Here is a 20,899-nt window from a genome sequence, read left to right as displayed (position 1 = left end):
AACCCCCTTCTGTGCCTCAGTTTCCCTCTGGGGCTGCGCTTCCTCCCTCCCCTCAGTTCAACTCCAGTGTTTTACTTAAATATTTTTATTTTTCATGCTCGGTTAGGTTTTTTTTTTCTCAAAACTTTGTTGTTTTTCTAGTCGCCATCGGGTTTTCCCAGGAATGCCGGCTCCAGATGCAGATGAGCAGCACTGGGATGGGAGACTGCAGGGATAGAGGGGGCAATGCCCCACAGAGATGGGAGAAGCCTGGTCCAGCCCGATCTGGGCCACAAACAAACATCTCCTGGGAGTGTTGGGGACAGGGACACATTGTCACCTGCTCCCCCTTCCCTTCATCCCTGAGGTGGTGAGGATGAAACATTCCCCATGCCACCCCTTGCCTTCCTCCCTGTGGTGATGAGGATGGAGCATCCCCCGCCAGGCACCATCCCCCTGTGCTCTGGGCCACTGTGTCCTCACCGACAGCAGAGACCTCAGCTCTGGGTTCCTTTGGTTGTCCCCACGGGCTGGAAGAGCAGGCTGAGAGGGCACCAGGGTTAAAGGGCATCAGGAGCCAGCTGGGGCTGGGCTGGCACTCCCACGCTGTCACCACAGCGGCACCCAGGACCCCGACTTGTCACTGGGAGGTAAATCCAGGACCCCCTGGCTGTGCCCTCCCCTGTGTCACCTCCTCGTGCCAGCAGGGCCCAAGCCAGCAAGGAGACGCCAGTTAAAAACAACAGAAAAAGACAAAAAAAACCACCCATAAAACAACCAAACCAAGATGAAACGGAGAGGACTCAACAAACGCCGCGCCCTGCAGCAGCACCGGGACAGCAGCAGGAGCGGGCGGGGGGACGGCGGCGGAGCCCTGGGGGGCTCGGGGGGGATCTGGGGGGTCAGTGGGTGCCCAGGGAGATGGTGAGCACGTCCTCCTCCTGGATGGGCTCCAGCTCGGCGCTCTGCACCGCCTGCGTGATGAGGGTCAGCTCCTGGCACAGCGTCTCGAAGCGGTAGCTGACGCGGATGTCGGGAACGTTGGTGCGGCGGATGTCGTTCCCCTCCGGACCCTCCTTCAGGTAGTTGGGACCCAGCCAGTAACTCTTCACCTGAGGAGGGGGGACACAGCCCCGGGGCTGCCCCAGTGCTCCCAGTGCACAGGGAGGGGGAACGGGAATGGGGGAATTGGGGCAAATGGGAATGGGGGAACTGGGAGTGAATAGGAATTGGGAACAAGGGAATGGGCAACTGGGTGTGAATGGGAATTGGGAATGGGGAAACTGGGAGTGGGAATGGGCAACTGGGGGTGAATGAGAATTGGGAATGGGGGAATTGGGAGTGGGAATGGGCAACTGGGAGTGAATAGGAATTGGGAACAAGGGAATGGGCAACTGGGTGTGAATGGGAATTGGGAATGGGGGGAGTGGGAACTGGGCAACTGGGGGTGAATGGGAATTGGGAATGGGGGAACTGGGAAGGAATGGGAGTTGGGAATGGGGGAACTGGAAGTGGGAATGGGAATTGGCAATGAGGGAATGGGCAACTGAGTGTGAATGGGAATTGGGAATGGGGATCTGGGAAGGAATGGGAATTGGGAATGGGGAAACTGGTAGTGGGAATGGGAATTGGGAAGGGGGGAACTGGGAGTGGGAATGGGAATTGGGAATGGGGGAACTGGTAGTGGGAATGGGAATTGGGGAACTAGGAGTGGGAATGGGCAAATGTGGGCATTGGGGATGGGAATGTTGGAATGGAGGCAAATGGGAATTGGGAAGGGAGTTGGGCAAATGAATGGAGGAATTGGGGAATGGAGAAATGGGGGCAAATGGGAATCAGGAATAGGCAAACTGCAGAATTGGGAATGAGGGATTGTGCCTCACCTTGTGGGAGAAGCCGCTCATGAGGACGCTGTTGCGGGCCAGCTCACACATGTCGCAGGAGCTGAGCTTCCACACCTGGGTGGCGATGCTGTACTCCTCCATCAGTGGCTCCTGGGGACAGACACCCCTCAGCTCCCGCCACACAGACCCCTCAGGCAGGATGGGGGCCCCCACCTCCTCCCATCCCCTCTACACCATCAGCACCCTCCAGAATCCATCAGTGCTGCCAGTGGCCCCACCTCACCACCAACCCCACCCCACTACCAGCCTCATCCCATCACCCAGCCCGTGCCCACCCCACAGCCCCTCACTGACTGGTGCCCCCCCAAATGCTCACCTTGGTGAAGTGGAACTGGAGGGGATCATCAGTGGAGAGGGAGACCATGAGCCCTCGTGAGAGGTACTCGGGCAGGGGGTTGCGGTGGTAGCTCAGGAAGAGGCTGTTGTTGCTCAGCGGGGACATGGCAATGCCAATCTGTGCCAGGTAGTACAGGTACTGCAGCACAGGGGCCTGTGGGGCACAGCAGGGTAAGGGGGGATCCCACCACACCCCCAGCCCCCCCAGACACCCCGTCCCCACTCACCTTGCGCAGCAACAACCCATGGGAGATGTTCTCTGACACCATGAACCCCGACACGAGGTGGTGGATGGGACCAGCCTCACCACAGTGTGGGCGCAGGACGAAGGTGTGGAAGCCCCTCTTCCTGCAAGGGGTGTTTGACTGTCAGCATCACTCTGTGACCTCCCCAGAACCTCCTGAGGGGCGCAGGTTCCTGGCCAGGTATGGGGGAATTGGGGATGTCCCATGTCCTTACCGCCGGAGGTGGTTGAGCACTGTCATGTTGGCATACATGTAGTACAGGTAGTAGGAGTAGGGTGGGTTGTCCTCTTCCACCCAGTTGCCTGGCAAAGGGCTATCCAGGTTGAAGATGTGATGCTCTGGTTTGGATTCATCATCCACACTGTCAAAGCCATCCACCTGCAGGACAGACAGCCCCAGGGTGGGATGCCACCCCTCGCTCCAGCTGGGTTTGGGCCGGGGTGTCTCCAGGAACAGGATGCAGCACTCACATGCTCCAGGAAGAGGTGCAGCTCTGGGTGCTGGGCTGGGTGGATCGTGGCCTCGTAGAGCGGCAGGAAGATATTCTCCAGCATCTCCTGGAAGTTGGCCAGCTGCTTCTTGGTCCGGTAGATGTCACTGCAGGGAATGGACCCCACTCAGAGCCGGCTTCCCCCCTCCCCACCCCACCCCAGCCAGCAGTGGGTGTTGTGGTGTGATGTAATTGCCTGTCTCAGTCATCCCTGTTCTTTCCCCAGGTGTGCCAATGCCCTCTCCCTTCCCCTCCCTTGCCCCAGCTGAGTGCTGTCTGTCAATCTTGGCATTCCAGCAAGGGCATCAAGTGATTGGCGAAGTTCAAAAGCTGCCTCTCAGCCCTGGGGACATTGGGCCATCCAGGTGTCATTTGTCCCCTGAGACTTCCCCCCCCTTACCTGGTTGGTGGGATCCCTGCCCCTTCCCTCCCCCTCTCCCTGGGGTTAAAAGGAACAGCAACCACGGGGTTCGGTTCGGTGGTTCTGTTGGAGCTGGTGCTGGATCCAGAGGCCTGTGGGCCAGAATAAAGCTCTGGATCCAAGCCCTCCATCAGAACCGACTCCTTTTCCTTCACCTCGCCTTGAAGCCTCTCCAGCAGAGGTAAACCTGAGCTCCTGCATGCCTGGACTTGTCCCAAGTGCTCAGCTGCAGCATCCAGCCAGCCAAAGGTGTCTCTGAGGTGAAACCACCACACACCCAGCCAGCCAAAGGTGTCTCTGAGGTGAAACCACCACAGCTGCCACCCTTGGTCGAGCAGCAAGGGCCAGACGAGCCCAGGCACGTTCCATCCGGCTATATTGGTATTTAATTCCGATAGTGGGGTGGCCTGCATCCCCCCAACCCAAGTGAGGGTTCCTGTGCCCCCTTCACTCACAAGAGCCGGGGCACCTGCACGAGCCAGCGCACGTTGTTGGAGTGCACGCGGTGGCTGACGGCCCAGCGGGCCAGCTTGTCCCACTCATCCCGCGAGCGCCCGTAGATGGACAGACGCAGCTCCGCGTTCTGGTACTTGCTCTCCTCCAGGTCTGCCATCACCTCCTGATGGGAAGGGACAAGCGACAACTGTCACTGCTTGGCCACCAGAAGGGGACATGAGTTATACCACCACGAGGAGGGGAGGTGGCCCACCTTGATGATGTGGGCAAAGTACTTCCCCGAGACGCGGTTGTCTGTCTTGATGAAGATCTCGCGCAGGATGGACTCCCCGATGGGGTTGTACTTGGCATTGAACTTGTCGAAGCGGTGGAAGGTGTTCCGGTCCTGAACGTGGGACAGGTGTGACCTGAGAGTCCTCATCACCCACCTCAGCCCCCACCAACCCCCTGTGCCCTGGGAAAACCCCCTGGTGAAGATCCCACACCCCAGCCAAGGATGGGGTTCACTCATCCCCAGGTTTGGGAGCCTCCCATACCGCATGGACATCCAGTGTGTCCACGCTCAGGTCGTAGGCTGTGAGGTTCATCGTCTCAAACACCTCCTTGAGCGTCTGCTCCTTCCCCTTCTCCACATGGACAATTTCATCCAGGTGCTTCTTCATCGCCCGCTTGATGAAGCGCAAGAGATGCTTCTGGTTCATGCAGGACGAGGCATGGATGTGGGTGTCCACCTGCACCAGGGAGGTGATGCTCAGCCCTGGGACCCTCCAAGAGCTCCCCAGTCAAGCTAGGAACCCTCCAGGACCCAGGACTAGCTCAGGATCCCCAGGTACCTTGCGGATGTTGTAGAAGTCACGGTGAGGCACCTTCTTCTGGGCCGCCAACTCCTTCATCTCATTGAGCAGCACATGCATCTGGAATTTGTTACTCAGGTACTGCAGCCGGCGGTAGCAGAAGGATTTGCTGCCCACAACAGGGAAGAGGAGCTCAGTTTGGGGGTGAGGAAGCAGAACATCCAGCCCCAAAAGGCTGGTGCCCCAAAAGATATGGGAACATGGACTTTTGGACATAGGTGAGGGTGGACAGGACATGGGAGCTGCACCAGCACCGTGTGCCAGAGTCACTGCCATGTCCTTGGGGCTGTCCCTTGGTCCTGTCACACCCCCATCATGGGATCCCCTCCAGGGTGGGGTGGGACCCTCCCATGGGACCCTTCCTCTTACATGGGCCCATTGATGATCAAAGCCATGAGGAAATTCATGTCGGCGATGAACTCCTGCAGGTCGGGGTATGGCAGGTCCAGCTCCGTGCTCCTGGCGGGGGACACATGTGGGAGTCACACAGCCCCCCCAAAAACTCCTCACCCCAATGAGTAGGACCTTCCCCCTCCCAAAACTCACTTGTCAGTGATGTCCTGCTTGGTGTAGACGTGCACAACACCATCCACCATCTTCAGCCCGAAGCCCAGGTCTGCTGGCATGTTCTGGGGATCCCACATCTCATAGGGGTGCTGCTCAGCAAACGGGGGGTGCACGGGGGCATCTGCAGTCAGGAGACACCCAACATCACCCCAAAAGCTCCTCAGCACCCGAGCTCAGCACTGAGACCCTCCCACAGTGCTCACCAGCAGCCACGGGAGTCTCAGGCACCTCCTCGTAGCCTCGGGTCTCCAGGGGCTTCTCGGAGAGCTCCTGCAGGTACCGGGCCGTGGTCTTGCAGAAGCTCTGCAGGGACAGCCCCATGTACTTCTCCCTCACAAAGAGCGCCTTCACCACGCTCTTGGCTGCATCCAGCAGGTCGGTGAAGGGCACCTGGAGAGGGGACACCAAACAAAAAACCATCCCCCAAGCTGGGGTTGGCAGCCTGGAGACCCTTGCCTGGTTTCCAGGGGGGTCAGGGGGAGGCTCACCCCACACTTCTCCTCCCCAGAGATGGTGACCCGCTGGAATTCTCGCTCCAGCAGCGCCTCCCGCTCCTTGGGGACATGGTCCACCAGGCTGTCATTCTGCTCCTTGAAGAGCCTGTGGGGACAGACGTGGCCAGTGGGACAGTGACGGGTCTGCCCCATTCCCATGTACGCCAAGAGCAGCATGAGCCCCACCCCAGGGACTGTGTCCAGCCCTGGGGTGGCAGGATGGTGACGCTGTCCCCAGGGATGCCACCACGAGGTTGTAGCAGCTGTGCCACCCGTGTCCTTTTTGGTGGTGACATTGTCCCCCTTCCCAAAACACATCCCTCAGCCCTGATGAGCACAATGAAAAGTGGGGGGGAAGGAGGAAGGGCACAAAGAACAAAAAAAACTCACGACAGAGACAGCTCCCAAGCGGAGACAGGAGGGAGGGGGACACACAGCGTCAGACCCCCCATCCAGGGGAAGACAGGGCCAGGACAGGGGTCCTGTGCCAGCAGCAGAGCTGGGGCCCCCAGCTCACCCCAACCCCCCTCCCCAGGTGCATTCAGTGTCAGTAAGAGTGGCTGGGAGGGACCTCTTGGCTCCATGCTTGGGTGTGCTGGGTCAGAGCGGGGCCAGGCGGGTCCCCGATCCCCCCCGTGGCCCCGGCCGGTGACACCGAGCCGGACACTCACTGTAAGTCCGCAGCACTGTCAATTTTCAGGAAGTCCTGTTTGGCTCTGAGCAAAATGTCGGGCTCAAGTCTGGGGACAAGGAGGCGGCGGTGGAGGGGGGGGACAGCCGGGGGGACGAGGGGGAGAGAAATGGGGGGGCCGGGGAGAGAAAACACCCCGTTAATGCCAAAACAACAGAAACCAGACAGAAACCAGCCAAAAACTCACTGCAAAGGGGACACCAAGTGCGACACCCACGGGAGAGGGCACACAGAGCTGGCACAGAGACAGCCTCTTGGGGCGGGGACGTGGCCTGGCCCCGTGCAGGGCTCCCTTCCAGTGATTTGGGGTGCACACAGGGGGAACCCCCCAGGCTTACTTGACGTCCTGGCTGATCTGGCGCTCCAGGCGCTGGCGCCGCTCCTCCAGCTGCTCGATGGGGCTCTCCTCAGGGAACTCATAGGGAGCCGTGCGCATCTCGTTCTCAGCCAGCGAGCGGCAAAACAGCTCCTGCAGAGCAGCCCTGCCGTGAGCTGAGCCCAGAGCAGCTCTGCTGTGAGCTGAGCCCAGAGCAGCCCTGCTGTGAGCTGAGCCCAGAGCAGCCCTGAACTGAGTCCAGAGCAGCCCTGAGCTGAGCCCAGAGCAGCCCTGCCATGAGCTGAGCCCAGAGCAGCCCTGCTGTGAGCTGAGCCCAGAGCAGCCCTGAGCTGAGTCCAGAGCAGCCCTGCTGTGAGCTGAGCCCAGAGCAGCACTGAGCTGAGCCCAGAGCAGCCCTAAGCTGAGCCCAGAGCAGCCCTGCTGTGAGCTGAGCCCAGAGCAGCCCTGCCATGAGCTGAGCCCAGAGCAGCCCTGAGCTGAGCCCAGAGCAGCCCTGAACTGAGTCCAGAGCAGCCCTGAGCTGAGCCCAGAGCAGCCCTGCCATGAGCTGAGCCCAGAGCAGCCCTGATGTGAGCTGAGCCCAGAGCAGCCCTGAACTGAGTCCAGAGCAGCCCTGAGCTGAGCCCAGAGCAGCCCTGCTGTGAGCTGAGCCCAGAGCAGCCCTGCTGTGAGCTGAGCCCAGAGCAGCCCTGCCATGAGCCCAGAGCAGCCCTGCCATGAGCTGAGCCCAGAGCAGCCCTGCCATGAGCCCAGAGCAGCCCTGCCGTGAGCTGAGCCCAGAGCAGCCCTGCCATGAGCCCAGAGCAGCCCTGCCATGAGCTGAGCCCAGAGCAGCCCTGCCATGAGCCCAGAGCAGCCCTGAGCTGTGCCCAGAGCAGCCCTGCTGTGAGCTGAGTCCAGAGCAGCCTTGAGCTGAGCCCAGAGCAGCCCTGCCATGAGCCCAGAGCATCCCTGAGCTGTGCCCAGAGCAGCCTTGAGCTGAGCCCAAAGCAGCCCTGCCGTGAGCTGAGCCCAGAGCAGCCCTGCCATGATGAGCCCAGAGCAGCCCTGCCATGAGCTGAGCCCAGAGCAGCCCTGCCGTGAGCCAAGAGCAGCCCTGCCATGATGAGCCCAGAGCAGCCCTGCCGTGAGCTGAGTCCAGAGCAGCCCTGCCATGAGCCCAGAGCAGCCCTGAGCTGAGTCCAGAGCAGCCCTGCCGTGAGCTGAGCCCAGAGCAGCCCTGCCATAAGCTGGGTGCAGCCTCAGCCCTGCCATGAACCTCAACCCCTGGGTTGCCAGAGAAAGGCTCATGGATTCATTCCCACACTCAGAGCTGAAGAAGTGGGAAGGGAGGAGGGTTTGGGGAGGATAGGGAGGAAGGATGGAGGGGAGACCCCCCACTCCCCCAACATAGGCTCACCCCCCCCAGACGTGGCAAACTGGGTGCCCCAGACCCACCTCAGCGATCTCCTTGTATTTGCCATCCATGGACGTGCGCAGATCCACCGGGAAATGCTTCAGGCTGTGGGGGGTCCCGGGCAGGGACCAGGCTGACTGCAGGGGTCGGGCCCCTGGCCCCCCCCGCAGCTCTGCAGGGAGTGGGACAACGTCAGCCAGGGGGGTCTGGACCCCACCTGGGCAGGAAGGGGTTAATCAGCCCCCCCTCCCCACCGTGGAACTGGGATGCTCTTCCCAATGGGGATGATGGGGAAACTGAGGCAGCTGAAGGGGAAGAGGACCCCCTCCCTTCTAATCCCCCCGGGGCACTGGGAGGGCTGCTGGCCCCACTGGGGGCTGTAAGAAGCCAACAGAGAATGAGGGGCTCAGGGCTGGGCTGCAGGACCCCCATGGCATGGGGGGCACAGCACTGGGGTCCCTGCCAGTGCCACCTCCCTGCTCCCCATCCCATCCCCCCATCACAGGGGACACATCCCTACAGTGGGGGCAAGGGAGGTGACATTGTCCCCCCTCCAAACCCACCCCATTGCCCCACAGCCCCCTGCTCCCACCAGCACTGGGACATTGGGGCTGGGGGATGCCCAGTGCCACCCCAGTGCCAACACCCCCCCCTGCAACCCCAACCCACCACACACCAGCCTGGGGGGCACTGGAAATCGGGTCCTACTGGTTAAACTGGGTCCACCAGTAAGAGCCCCTCCACCCAGCACAGCCTGGGGGAAGATCCAGGTCCCCTGACCCCTAAACAGGAGCCTCCACCCCATTTGCTCCCTGCATCACCCCAATGGGAATGGGGGCTGTGTCACCCAGGGCAGGGATGGCACTGGTGTCATCAGATGTGCTGGTGGTGCCTCTCCTGGGGCACCCAGGGTGCCTTGTGCCCCCAGGACAAATCCTGTGCTGCCCACGTGTGACAGGTGGCAGCCCTGGTGGCACTCCAAGATCCCCCTCAACACGGGTGCCAGACAGATGACAACCCCAAGGTGCCACCTCGCCCACTCGTGCCACCATCCAGAACACCCTGTGCCACCCACCCAGGACAAATATGGGTCACCAGAGCCAGGAGCAGCCCCGGTGATGCCCCTAGACCCCCCCCAGAATTACCAGCCAGGTGACAACCCCGTAGTGCCACCTCACCCCGGTGATGTCACCACGCTCACCCTGTGTCACCACCACCATTTGCCATCCACCCAGAACACACGTGTGCCACCCACGTGTGGGAACAGCCCCAGTGGCACCCTGAGACCCTCTCTCAACAGTGCCAACCACAAAGTGCCACCTTGCCCACCCAGTGCCACTACTGCCCCCCACCCAGTGCCCCCCGAGATCGCTCCCGCGGAGCCCCCCCAAAGCGGGTCCACCCCCCCTCCTTCCTCCTCCTCCTCCTCCTCTTCCTCCGCTCTCACTGCGCCACCGAGGCGCTGCGCTGGCGGGAGGGGACACGCAGGGCCCCCCCCGCCGCTGCCACCCCTCCCGGTGCCGGGACACGCTGGTGGCTCCCCCGTCCCCAAAATAAACCCTCAGAGCAGCACGGCGGCATTGCCCCCCAAAACCGATCCCCCCTACTCGCAGCATCGCCACCCCCCCCCCGGGCCGTGACCTGGCTGTCCCCTGGGCTGTCCCCTCGGGGTATCTGGGGGGGGTCTCACCTGCGGGGCTGGGGGTCTGCAGGCTACCCCGCTTCTTGAAGGAGCACTTGGCCGGGGGGGCAGAGGACATGGCGGCTCCAGGGGGGCCGGGGAGGAGCGGAGGGGCTGATGCTGGCGGTGATGATGGTGATGATGGTGATGATGGTGATGGGGGCGGGGGGTGAATGACGGGGGGCGCCCGGGGGACTCTTACGGCGGCGGGGCCGCAGCGGCCGCTCCCTCCCCTGGTTGATGATTGATGCAGGAACCCGGGAATGGACCAAAGTCCCCGGCGGGGCCCGGCCGGAAACCGGGACGAGGAAGAGGATGGGGCGGGCGGAGGATGTGGCGAGGAGGAGGAGGAGGAGGAGGAAGGAGGTGGCTGCGGCGCTGGAGGGTTGGGGGGGGAGCAAGACACGGGATGGGGCTGTGACAGCCCTGGGCCAGCCGTGCCCCCCCCCCCCCGGACAAACGTGACACTCCCAAAGGAGCGCCCTGTACCCGTGTGGGGTCAGCCGTGACACCCCCGGGACAGACGTGTGCTCCCCGGGACAGCCCCCCCAGGCCGCTCTGTGGGACCCCCGGGACAGCCCAAGCCCCTCCTCGGGGACAGTCGTTACCCCCCGGTTCGGCCCTAACGTCCCCCCCGAGCGGGCATCGCAGCCCCGCGAGAGATGGGATTGGACCCCCCCAAAGTGACAGCGGTGCTTCCAAAATAGGGTTAATAGAGTTAACCCCCCCCACCCCCCGATGTGGACATTATGGCCCCCCAATATGGACACTGCCCACCCCCGAGCAGGCATTGCTCCCCAAAAACACGGGGTGTCCTTCTTCCCCATCCAGAGCCTGGCCCCATCCCTGGCCCACATCCCTGTGCCCCCCCAGCGGGCACTGTCACCCCCGGGATGGGCATCCCCCTCCCCAGGGCTGGCACTGCACCCCCAGCACCCCCCGTTAAACACTGTACCCCCAAAGGTACCTCCGAAATCAGCCAGTGCCCCCCAAATGGGGCAATGATGATCCCCCCGTCAGATATGGCACCGCACCCCAAAAGAAGGACTCGCTCTCCTGCAGCACTCCCCGGCTCACCCCTGCTGGGGGTGCCCCCCCAAGGAGCCCCTGCCCCCCAATGCACCCCCCAGCCAAAGCTGGGGCCGCCCCAGAGGCAGAGCCCGGCCGCGGGGGTGTCCCCTGTGCCGGGGGTGTCCCCTGTGCCGGGGGTGTCACCTGTGCCGGGGGTGTCACCTGTTCCGGGGGTGTCACCTGTGCCGGGGGTGTCCCCTGTGCCGGGGGTGTCACCTGTGCCGGGGGTGTCACTGTGCCGGGGGTGTCCCCTATGCCGGGGGTGCCACCTGTGCCGGGGGTGTCACCTGTGCCGGGGGTGTCCCCTGTGCCGGGGGTGTCACCTGTGCCGGGGGTGTCGCTCCGCGTGTCCCTACCTGGGCCGGGGCTCCCGGTGCCGGGGTGGCTCTGGGTGCCTGTCGGGCTGTGTCCCCTCCGAGTGCCCTGAGTGTCCCCTAAGCTGCCACCGGCGCGGGGGGGTATTTTTAGCCGCTGTTCGAGCGGAGGGAATGTCACCCACCCCCCCTCTGTGCCCCCCACCCCTTGTCGAGGGGGTGAAGGGACAGCGAGGTGACACCACCCACCAGGGCCAGCGCTGCGCTGGGCTGGGAGGGCACAACTGCCACGGGGGACAGTGGGGACCCCCAGCCTGACTCATGTCCCCTGCCCAGCACTGTCCGCACACCGCGGGGAGGGGGGGCGGTGTCTGGTATTTTAATTGGACCCCCCTCATTAGCGCCGAGTTCATTAGAGGCTCAGAAAGGGCTTTGTGTCCGCGGGGACAGCAGGAACAGAGTGTCCCCAAGCGACGGCGCTGGCAGCGAATATGCGCCCGGTGGGACGTGGGGACACCGGTGCGGGGACATGGAGCCCCCAGTGACCCTGTGAAGTGCAGGGATTTAGGAAACCTGAAACCCAAACATCGGGGATTTAGGACACCTTAAACCCAAACATCGGGGACCTGCAGGACTTGTGGGGGTCCCAAAGCCCACCCGGGGCGGGGGCTCCCCCTGCGGTGCCCACCCAAAGCCAGCCTCGCAGGAGAAAGGGGGAGGCACCCACCTGTCCCCCAGGGTTTGGGGGATGGGCTGGCAGGGGGGTGCTGAGCCCGGGAAGAGGAGGAGGAGGAGGAGGAGGAGGAGGAAGGCTGAGCCACGATCCCATTAAAGAGCTTAGGCAGCGGGAGGGCAGCACCCAGCGGGGCAGGATTAGGGGCCTCGTTACCCACCCCGGGGTAATTAGCTCCCTTTTCCCTGCAGGAGGAATCCCCCGGTGCCATCACGCCCCTGCCACCACCCTGTCCCCCTGTCACCGCCCAGTCCCCTGCCAGTGCTCTGGAACACCCAGGGGTGGGGGACACACACAACCAGGGGCTGATCCCATCCTCAATGCCCCCCAAAAATGGGATCACAGTGCACAGAGAGCAGGGACCCCCAAAATGATCCTCACTTCCCAAGTCACCTCAGGGGACCAGTCCCCACCGTTAGGGGGTGTCACACTGATGCCCCCCCCCTTATGTAAAGCCCCCTGCCCACCTCCCTGAGATGCTCCATCCTTTTTTTTCTCCCTGAGCCCTAATCTTTGCCATCTTGGGCTAATTGGATTTCCTGGGTCACATGGCAAGATAAAAAGTCCCCAAATCCCACGGTCAAAAAAAATCAGGTTATCCATGGGGAATTAAGGGAGAGAGCGGGGGGCAGCCAGCAGCGAGGACCCACCGAAGAGTGCTGCCGGCTTAGGGCACCCCAACATCAGGTGTGGGGTACCTGGCTCTCCTTTTTTTTGAATTTCTGGTTCATCTCCCAGTGCTCACCTCGTTCCCGAGGTGTGCGTGTTATCTCTTTGAAGAGCTGGAAAAGCCTGGGGACCTAGACGAGCTTGTGGAGTTATTGGAGGAGGAGGAGGACGAAGCCATGGGGAGCGGGGCCAGTGCCGAGGACAAGGAGATGGCCAAGAGGTCCAAGGAGCTGGAGAAGAAGCTCCAGGAGGATGCGGATAAGGAGGCCAAGACGGTCAAGCTGCTGCTGCTTGGTGAGGCTGGAGGGGAGGTCCCCTGGAGATGTCCCTGTGTTCCCACTCCATTGAGCCTGAGGGGATGTGGGGATGGGGAGGGGGACAGGGAACCCATGACCCCCTGGGCTCCTCCTGCCCTGGCTCTGGTACCCCTTGGCCCCTTGGACAAGCCACCATCAGCCTGGAGAGGTTGTCCCACCCCTAGGACATCCCCAGGGTTATCCCTGGGAAGGGTTGGATATGGCATTGGCTCTTGGGGATGGCAGGCACAAAGGGGACAGTGGGGGGGATAGGGAAGGGACCAAGCTCCTGGGTCCCACCAGGATGTGCCACATCTCAGGGGGGTCAGCGAGAACCTGGGGAGCTTCTGCCACCAGCACCCCAAAACCTGCTGGTGGTGCCAGGCAGGAGGAGATGGTTCCTTGGGGGTCCCTCCACTCCCCATGGGGCTTGGGGGTGACCCTGTGGGGCAGGGGTGACTCCATGGGGCAGGGGCCAGCAGTGGGGCCTTATCCAGGTGGGGGGGCTGGGGTCAAGGCGATTAACACCCTAATTCTAAGCAGCTTCCTGTGCTGCCCTAAGCCGCTTACGGCCCCAGAGGCATTGCCGGGCACTGCCCACGGTGGGCGGGAGGTGTGGGATGGGGGGACCCGCACCCAGGGGGCTCCCACCACCCTGGGGGTCCCGAGCTGTGGTCCCACACAGGGTGCAAGGGGTGACAGGAGTGTGGGGATGGCAGCAGTGGTGGGAAAAGGCCAGGCTCAGTGTCTAGGCAGGGGATGGGTGGGGGACACTGGCTTTGGTCCCCATGGGGTGCCCATCACTGTGACAACAGGCCCTGATGGGCACTAAGGTGTCCCTCCCACCCTTTTCCAGGGGCTGGAGAGTCAGGGAAGAGCACCATCGTGAAGCAGATGAAGTGAGTATGGCCTGAGCCAGACTGGGGAGGGGGAGGCCACAAGGATGAGCCACCAGCTCTTGGACATGGGGTGGCTGGACCCCCAGTCACCCCCCATGTCACCTGGTGGTGGCACCTGTGATTCCCAGTGTGGGGTGGTGATTCCTGGTGGAGAGGATGTCCTGGCTTGGGGCTGAGGCCACTGTGCCTGCCAGGATCATCCACCAGGACGGTTACACAGAGGAGGAGTGCATGGAGTTCAAGTCCATTATCTACGGGAACATCCTGCAGTCCATCCTGGCCATCATCCGCGCCATGTCCACGCTGGGCATCGACTACGCCGAGTCCTCCTGCGCGGTCAGTCTGGGGTGTCCCTGTCCCCCAAACCCCCTGATGTGGGGCCAGGGCAGCCCCCAGAACCAGCGTCCACAGCGGCCCCATGTTGTTCCCCCAGTCCTGAGGGCACTCTGGGGGGACAGGGGCCATGGCAGGGTTGGTGATGAAGGTCCCTCTCGCAGGATGAAGGCCGGCTGCTCTTCAACCTGGCTGACTCCATCGAGGAGGGCACGATGCCCCCTGAGCTGGTGGCCTGCATCAAGAAGCTGTGGAAGGACGGGGGGGTTCAGGCGTGCTTTGACCGCGCTGCCGAGTATCAGCTCAACGACTCAGCTGCATAGTGAGTGAGGACACGGCACAACAGGGACTGCCCTGGGGCCCCCCTGACAGCTCACGGCCAGCTCCAACCCAGCCTGGCAAAATCCACCTCCTCCCTGCTCCTGGGAATACCCCGAGAATGCCATTCTTCATCCCACCAGTGTCATCCTCCATCCCACTGGTGTCATCATCCATCCCACCAGTACCATTCCCCAATCCCACCAGTACTGTTCTCCATCCCACCAGTGTCATCCCCCATCCTACCAGTGCCCTTCCCCATCCCACTGCTGCCATCTTCCATTCCATTAGTGCTGTCCTACATCCTCCACCCCACTGCTGTCATTCATTGTCCATCCCACCAGTGCCATCCCCATCCCAAAAGTGCTGCTGACCTGCAGCCCCACCATCCTTTACTGTCCTTCAGCTCCCCCAGGGATGTCACTGCCCTGGAGTCCCAGTGTTTGGCAGAGCTCAGCCCCACAACCATCCCCAAAAATCTGGGGGAAGGGGGAGACATGGGCAGCCCCTTGGCAGCAGGTCACATCCCTTCCTGTCCCCACAGTTACCTGAACCAGCTGGACAGGATCACAGCCCCCAACTACCTCCCCAACGAGCAGGACGTGTTGCGATCCCGAGTGAAGACCACAGGGATCATTGAGACCAAGTTCTCTGTCAAAGACCTGAATTTCAGGTGGGTGGGAGCCTCCCCCACCTCCATGACCACTCCTCCATGATTCCCCCCAGCCCTGATGGTGGGGAGGGATTTTGGGATGACCCTGACAATCGAAGGAGCACCAGTGCCCTCCCACAGACAGTGATTCCTGTCCCCCTGAGGATGTGGCACTGGAACCATCAGATGGGGGGTGGCAGGACCAGGTGAGTGCATTCCTCATCCTTGTCCCCTCCCCAGGATGTTCGACGTGGGAGGGCAGCGCTCAGAGAGGAAGAAGTGGATCCACTGCTTCGAGGGCGTGACCTGCATCATCTTCTGTGGGGCCCTGAGCGCCTATGACATGGTGCTGGTGGAGGACGATGAAGTGGTGGGTTGGGGTCCTGGAGGCACTGGGAGCTGAGGGGGAGAGGAACAGGGAGCTCTGAGGAGGGAGGATCAGCACTCTGCACTGTCAGATGCTCTGGGTGATCCAGGAAAGGTGTGGGACATATGGGATGGAGCTGGTTCCCACCCAGGTAAAGTGCACTGGGTAAAGGTGTTTGCACTTCCTATGGGTTGTGAATCCATGGCTCTGCCCATGAGGAAACCCCCTGAGCAGATCCTGAGAGCCACCAGAGACTGGCCACACAGCCAGGCAGCTGGAGCAAAGCTAAAGGGAAGGGCAGGAAGAGCCAGGAACCCACTGGGATGAAGGAAAATCTGGTCCCGAGGCACCTCATGCCTTGCTGTGCCCTCCCAGGTGAGCAGAGGGGATAAGGAGGGGCAGCTCCCACCCTCCCAGTGTGGGGGCACAAGGATGTGATCCAAAGTGTGTCCAGTGAAGGATGCACCAGCAGAGCCCTGGGAAAGCAGTTGGGAAGGCACAGATCCAGAGAGAAGGAACATGGAAACTCCATAATGGGTTTTTCTTTGAAGAGATAAGGGGTGAAGACAAGAAGAGCAGGAGTGGTTTCTTCCCTGGCATCTCCTCCAGGTCCCATGGCTGCTGCTTGGGATCCAACTAGCTTCTGCAGCTGGATCAGGGTCAGGATCTGCCATCCCTGGGCCCTGCCATGGCCAGGCAGGAGCTCAGAGCCTTTTCTCAGCCATGTGCAGGAGAGCATCCTTCCCATGGGAGCCCTTGGGAGAGGCTGGAATGCTCACCCAGCACAGGACAGGGCAGGATTTGGGCACAGACAGTGCTCTGCATACAGAAAAGCTGCTGTGATGGGAAACTGGATGAGGGAAAACCATCCCTGGAGAACCCACCTGCTGCCCACAAAGATGGAGGATCCTCCTTATATCAAGCAAATCCCCCCATTGGACTTGGCTCTGTCTAGATGGATCCTCATCCCCTCAGGATGACCCAGCAGCAAACTAAGAACTCAACAACTGCTTTAAAACTGGAGATTTCCTTTTCCCAGCTCCTCCCTGAAGCTGTGGATAATGGCCAGAAGCCACAGTCCAACAAGAGCATCCCCCTGATGCTCACTGAGCACCTTCCTCGCAGGCTGCAAGGCTTCCATGGATCATTTGCTCAGTGAAATCACTACAATCCTTCACTTCTGACAATCCCAGGAGGGACTGGAGCCAGTCCCTACACCCTGAGCATCATGTGGATTTATCTGTGATTTTGGGTGGGCAGGAGAGACTGGGCAGGCAGCAGGACCAGCTGCTGCTGCAGCAAACAGGGAAAAGCTCTTTTTTTGGGAATGGGGGCTTGGGGATGGGCTGCACTGGCCCCAAGGGAGTGCCAATCCATGACAATCCATCTCCCTGCAGAACCGGATGCATGAATCCCTGCACCTATTCAACAGTATATGCAACCACAAGTTCTTTGCTGCCACCTCCATCATCCTCTTCCTCAACAAGAAGGACCTTTTTGAGGAAAAGATCAAGAAAGTCCATCTCAGCATCTGCTTCCCAGAGTATGATGGTGAGTCCAGACCCTTCCTGGCCTTACCCCTCCTCCCTGAGACTCCCCAAACCAGGGCTGGGGAGTTGTGTGGTCCCAGCAAAGATGCAGCAACTCAGGTTTTGGGATGTGTTGTGATAGGGCTGGGGAAGGGAGATGAGGATGATGAGAACAGACTCTATCCCAAAAAAAAGGCTGGGGAAGGGAGATGAGGATGAGCAGAAGCAGCTCCATGCTGCTCTGTGAGGTGGTGAATCAAATCCTGGGAGGTTGGAGCTGAGGAGAGGATGGATGTGGCCTCAGGAAGGTGTTTGGAAGAACAGAAATGGGGTAAAAAGGAGTTCTGGGCTACGCATGGTCAGCACTCCACCCTTTTCCTCCAACACCCGCCCCCATGGGAGCAGCTTGGAAGCATTCCCCCCTCTGCAGGTCCAAACACATTTGAGGATGCAGGGAATTACATCAAGACCCAGTTCCTGGATCTCAACATGAGGAAGGACGTGAAGGAGATCTACAGCCACATGACCTGTGCCACAGACACACAGAACGTCAAGTTCGTCTTCGACGCCGTCACAGACGTGATCATCAAAGAGAACCTCAAGGACTGCGGCCTCTTCTGAGCACCAGCAGGTATGGGAGAGGCTGGAGCCAGAAAACAGGGACAGGAGAGGGCAGGAGGGTGGTCAGAGCTGGATCCATCCCAAAAAGGGCTGGGGAAGAGGATGAGGAAGAGCAGAGCTGGCTCCATCCTAAAAAAGAGCTGGGGAAGGGGAGGGGGATGAGCAGAGCCAGCTCCATCCCAAAGGATGGAGAAAGGGGAGGGGGATGAAGAGGAGGATGGTGAGTATTGGCTCCATCACAAAAAAGGCTGGGAAAGTTAAGGGGGGATGAAGAAGAGGATGGTCAGTATTGGCTCCATCACAAAAAAGGCTGGGAAAGGTAAGGGGGGATGAAGAAGAGGATGGTCAGTATTGGCTCCATCACAAAAAAGGCTGGGAAAGGGAAGGGAGATGAAGAGGAGGATGACGATCACTATTGGTTCCATCACAAAAAGGGCTTCGAAAAGGGATGAGGAAGAGTAGAGCTGACTCCATCCTAGAAAAAGAGCTGGGAGGGGGATGAGCAGAGCCAGCTCCATCCCAAAGGGCTGGGAAAGGGGAGGGGGATGAAGATGATCAGAGCTGGATCTCTCTGAAAAAAGGGCTGGGGAAGGGGGATGAAGAGGAGGATGACCACTATTGGCTCCATCACAAATAGGGCTGTGAAAGGCAAGGGGGATGAAGAGGAGGATGATCACTATTGGCTCCATCCCAAATTAGGAAAGGGGAGGAGAATAAAGATGATCAGAGCAGGATCTCTCTGAAAAACAGGGCTGGGGAAGGGGACTGGGATGAGAATGATCAGAGTTGGCTCCATCCCAGAAAAGACTGGGGAAGGAGAGGGAGGTGAGGAAGAGCAGAGCCAGATCCATCCCAGAAAAAGGGGCTGGGGAAGGGGTAAGGCTGATCAGAGTTGGCTCCATCATAAAAAAAGGGCTGGGAAAGGGAGGGATATGAACATGATCAAACCTGGATCCCTCCCATAAAGGGCTGGGAAAGGACAGGGATGATAAAGAGCAGGGTTAGCTCCAACCCCAGAAAAAGGCTGGGGAAGAAGGAAGAGGATGGGGATGATCAGAACCAGCTCCATCCCCAAAAGAAAGGGCTGGGGTAGGGAATAAGGATGATCAGAACCAGCTCAATCCCCAAAAACAGGCTGGGGAAAGGAGAAGGGCAAGAAGAAAAGCAGAGCCAGCTCCATCCCCCCAACAAAAAAGCTGGGGAAGGGGCTGGAGATAAGGATGAGCAGAGTCAGCACCATCCCAAAAAGAAGAGCTGGGGATGAGGATGAGGATGATCAGAGCTGGCTCCATCCCCCCAAAAAAGGGCTGGGAGGGGGATAAGGATGATCAGAGCTGGCTCCATCCTGCTTTGTGGGGTGGTGGGATGTAGGTCCCCCTGGTTTTGCCATCAAGTCCTGGAAATCCTAGGAGTAGGGGAGGGAAGGATGGCCTGGGAGCAGTGAGGAGGGGGAAGTCTGGGGTCCTATCACCCCAGGGACATGGTGACCTCCCTGTGCTGAGCTCCCATGGGATTCAGTCCCATCCCACAGTGGGGTGGGTTCAGCCAGACAATTCCCACCCTTGCACATAGAGATTCCCAAATCCTCCACCTGAGCTAAAGGGAATAATTTTATTTCTCTCCTGCTGCAATTCCAGCCCAGCCTCAGTGGATGTGAATATCCCATGGTACACTCTGCTGCTCCCAGCCTTTTAGCTCATCCTAAAACTTTAATTAGGGTTTACCACCCTAATTAGGGTTTATCATCCTAAATCTTGCACTAATTCTGAGCAGCAGCAGGAATTCCATCCTCTCTCCTCCATATCCAAGCAGCTCCCAGCCACTGGCTCTGGCACTTTGCTTTTCAGGGAACCTCTGGTGCTTCTCTTATCCTCGAATATTAACAAAAAAGCAGGAAAAAGCTACAAAAAGAAACCAAAACAACAACCAAAAAAACCTCAAGGAGTTTCCCTGCAGGCAGGAGGCACCAGAAGGTGACACTTGGAAGGGGAGGAGGGAGGGGATGCTCCATCCTCATCACCACGGAGGAAGGCAAAGGGATGAAGAGACACAAATCCCTGAAACCCACCTCAGTTTTTCCCCTTGTTTCCATAAAATTGCTCCTCTAAGCCCTTCCCTGGGTGTGTTTAACTCTCTGTTCTCTCTCCCTCCCTCCCAGAAGAAGAAAACATTTCCATCTCACCGTTCTGCTGAGCAGAGCCAAAGGAAGAACCAACCCTCACCACACATCACTGCTCCCACTTTTTCTATGACCTGCCCAAATCTGCCTCCTTCCAAACCCAAACCTGGAAGGGGCTGAAGCTCAACTTCCTGCTCCCTTTCATGGCCATTTCCTCTTTTTTTTCCCAAGGAAGAACCCCTGTTTTCAGCATTTTACAGGAGGTTTGACACCAGAGAGCCCAGCAGGAATAGGAATACTGAGGGAATTTGGGAGGTAGGATAGACATGGCCCCCTTGCCCATCCCTCTGCAGCCCGTTCCTGCCCTTGATTGAAGCTGGATTAATCCAGGATGAAATTTCTGGGGAAGGTGGAGGCTGTGTTACCCCCAAGTCGCTCCTGGGAACCAACCTCAGCCCCTCATTCTTTCCTGGGAACCAACCTCAGCCCTTGGCAGGACAAATCAGGGGTTTGTGGGGTTGTTTTGGGCCCTAAATGGAGGGAATTTCTCAGGCAGGAGGGGCTGGGGAAGAGAATCCCAACTCCAGCCCAGCAATGGGCTGGATAAAGAGGAAATGGTTACTTGAAAGATTTTCATTCTGCTACTTAGAGCTGCATTTGCTCTGTCTGTTTGTAAATAATCCATAGATGAGCCCTGTATCCATCCTCTCCCTGTTTCCTGCAGAGATCTCCCAACCAGCTTCATTTAACTGTAGGAAAACACAATAAAGGAATATGCATGATGTGGATGTTCTTCCTTTCTCCCACTTCCACTTTGCTCCATTCCTGTGTCCCAGAGCTTGGATCAAGGGATATTTCACCTGCTTTGCATCCATTCTGGGGGTGTGTGGATCTCTGGATCTCACCTGGATCACTCCATGGCCACTGCTGGGCTCCTGGGGGGTGGGATGGGGGTCACCATGCCAAAAACCCTCCTGGCCAGCACCCCTGGATGAGATGAAGCTCCTGGATGAGTTTAAAGGATGAGTTATCTCATGTAGGATTGCTGGAAGGGAACTGTCAAACAGACCCAGCTCCAGATAGCTTGGAAAAGATTCCAGAACAGGGAATCTCCCTCAGGGCTCCCC

At 59.8% G+C, this 20,899-nt stretch overlaps 2 protein-coding genes across 2 annotated transcripts; one reads left to right on the top strand and one right to left on the bottom strand.

Annotated features, from left to right (window-relative positions):
- Positions 1–69: 69 nt before the first annotated feature.
- On the bottom strand, positions 70–10,136 carry AMPD2 (adenosine monophosphate deaminase 2). Its single transcript, XM_036398315.2, has 18 exons — positions 9,861–10,136; positions 8,212–8,342; positions 6,776–6,906; positions 6,418–6,486; positions 5,741–5,852; positions 5,456–5,642; positions 5,232–5,373; positions 5,055–5,144; positions 4,665–4,794; positions 4,368–4,562; positions 4,085–4,216; positions 3,831–3,994; positions 2,935–3,061; positions 2,679–2,842; positions 2,447–2,567; positions 2,200–2,373; positions 1,863–1,973; positions 70–1,091 (listed from the first exon to the last, which is right to left on the bottom strand). Exons 1-18 carry the CDS (start codon positions 9,928–9,930, stop codon positions 882–884), a joined length of 2,460 nt encoding a protein of 819 aa, XP_036254208.1. The 5' UTR covers positions 9,931–10,136; the 3' UTR covers positions 70–881.
- Positions 10,137–12,777: 2,641 nt separating this feature from the next.
- Positions 12,778–20,556, top strand: GNAT2 (G protein subunit alpha transducin 2). Its single transcript, XM_036398334.2, has 9 exons — positions 12,778–12,932; positions 13,791–13,833; positions 14,028–14,169; positions 14,331–14,488; positions 15,029–15,157; positions 15,377–15,506; positions 16,901–17,054; positions 17,463–17,663; positions 19,812–20,556. Exons 1-8 carry the CDS (start codon positions 12,815–12,817, stop codon positions 17,651–17,653), a joined length of 1,065 nt encoding a protein of 354 aa, XP_036254227.1. The 5' UTR covers positions 12,778–12,814; the 3' UTR covers positions 17,654–17,663; positions 19,812–20,556.
- The last annotated feature ends 343 nt before the right edge of the window (positions 20,557–20,899 follow it).

Source organism: Molothrus ater, chromosome 25 (assembly GCF_012460135.2).
Source record: "Molothrus ater isolate BHLD 08-10-18 breed brown headed cowbird chromosome 25, BPBGC_Mater_1.1, whole genome shotgun sequence".
NCBI classification, from domain to species: domain Eukaryota; kingdom Metazoa; phylum Chordata; class Aves; order Passeriformes; family Icteridae; genus Molothrus; species Molothrus ater.
This window is presented reverse-complemented; position numbering and strand designations above follow the sequence as displayed.

Bases quoted from the DNA above. Each gene is read 5' to 3' on its own strand.
- AMPD2 (XM_036398315.2), bottom strand. From the start codon at position 9,930: ATGTCCTCTGCCCCCCCGGCCAAGTGCTCCTTCAAGAAGCGGGGTAGC. The intron at 4,795-5,054 runs GTAAGAGGAAGG...TGTTGTGGGCAG, and splicing joins TTGATCATCAATGGGCCCAT to CAAATCCTTCTGCTACCGCC. The intron at 3,062-3,830 runs GTGAGTGAAGGG...CATTCCCTGCAG, and splicing joins GTGCAGGTGCCCCGGCTCTT to TGACATCTACCGGACCAAGA.
- GNAT2 (XM_036398334.2), top strand. From the start codon at position 12,815: ATGGGGAGCGGGGCCAGTGCCGAGGACAAGGAGATGGCCAAGAGGTCC. The intron at 14,489-15,028 runs GTGAGTGAGGAC...CTGTCCCCACAG, and splicing joins CTCAACGACTCAGCTGCATA to TTACCTGAACCAGCTGGACA. The intron at 15,158-15,376 runs GTGGGTGGGAGC...TCCCCTCCCCAG, and splicing joins GTCAAAGACCTGAATTTCAG to GATGTTCGACGTGGGAGGGC.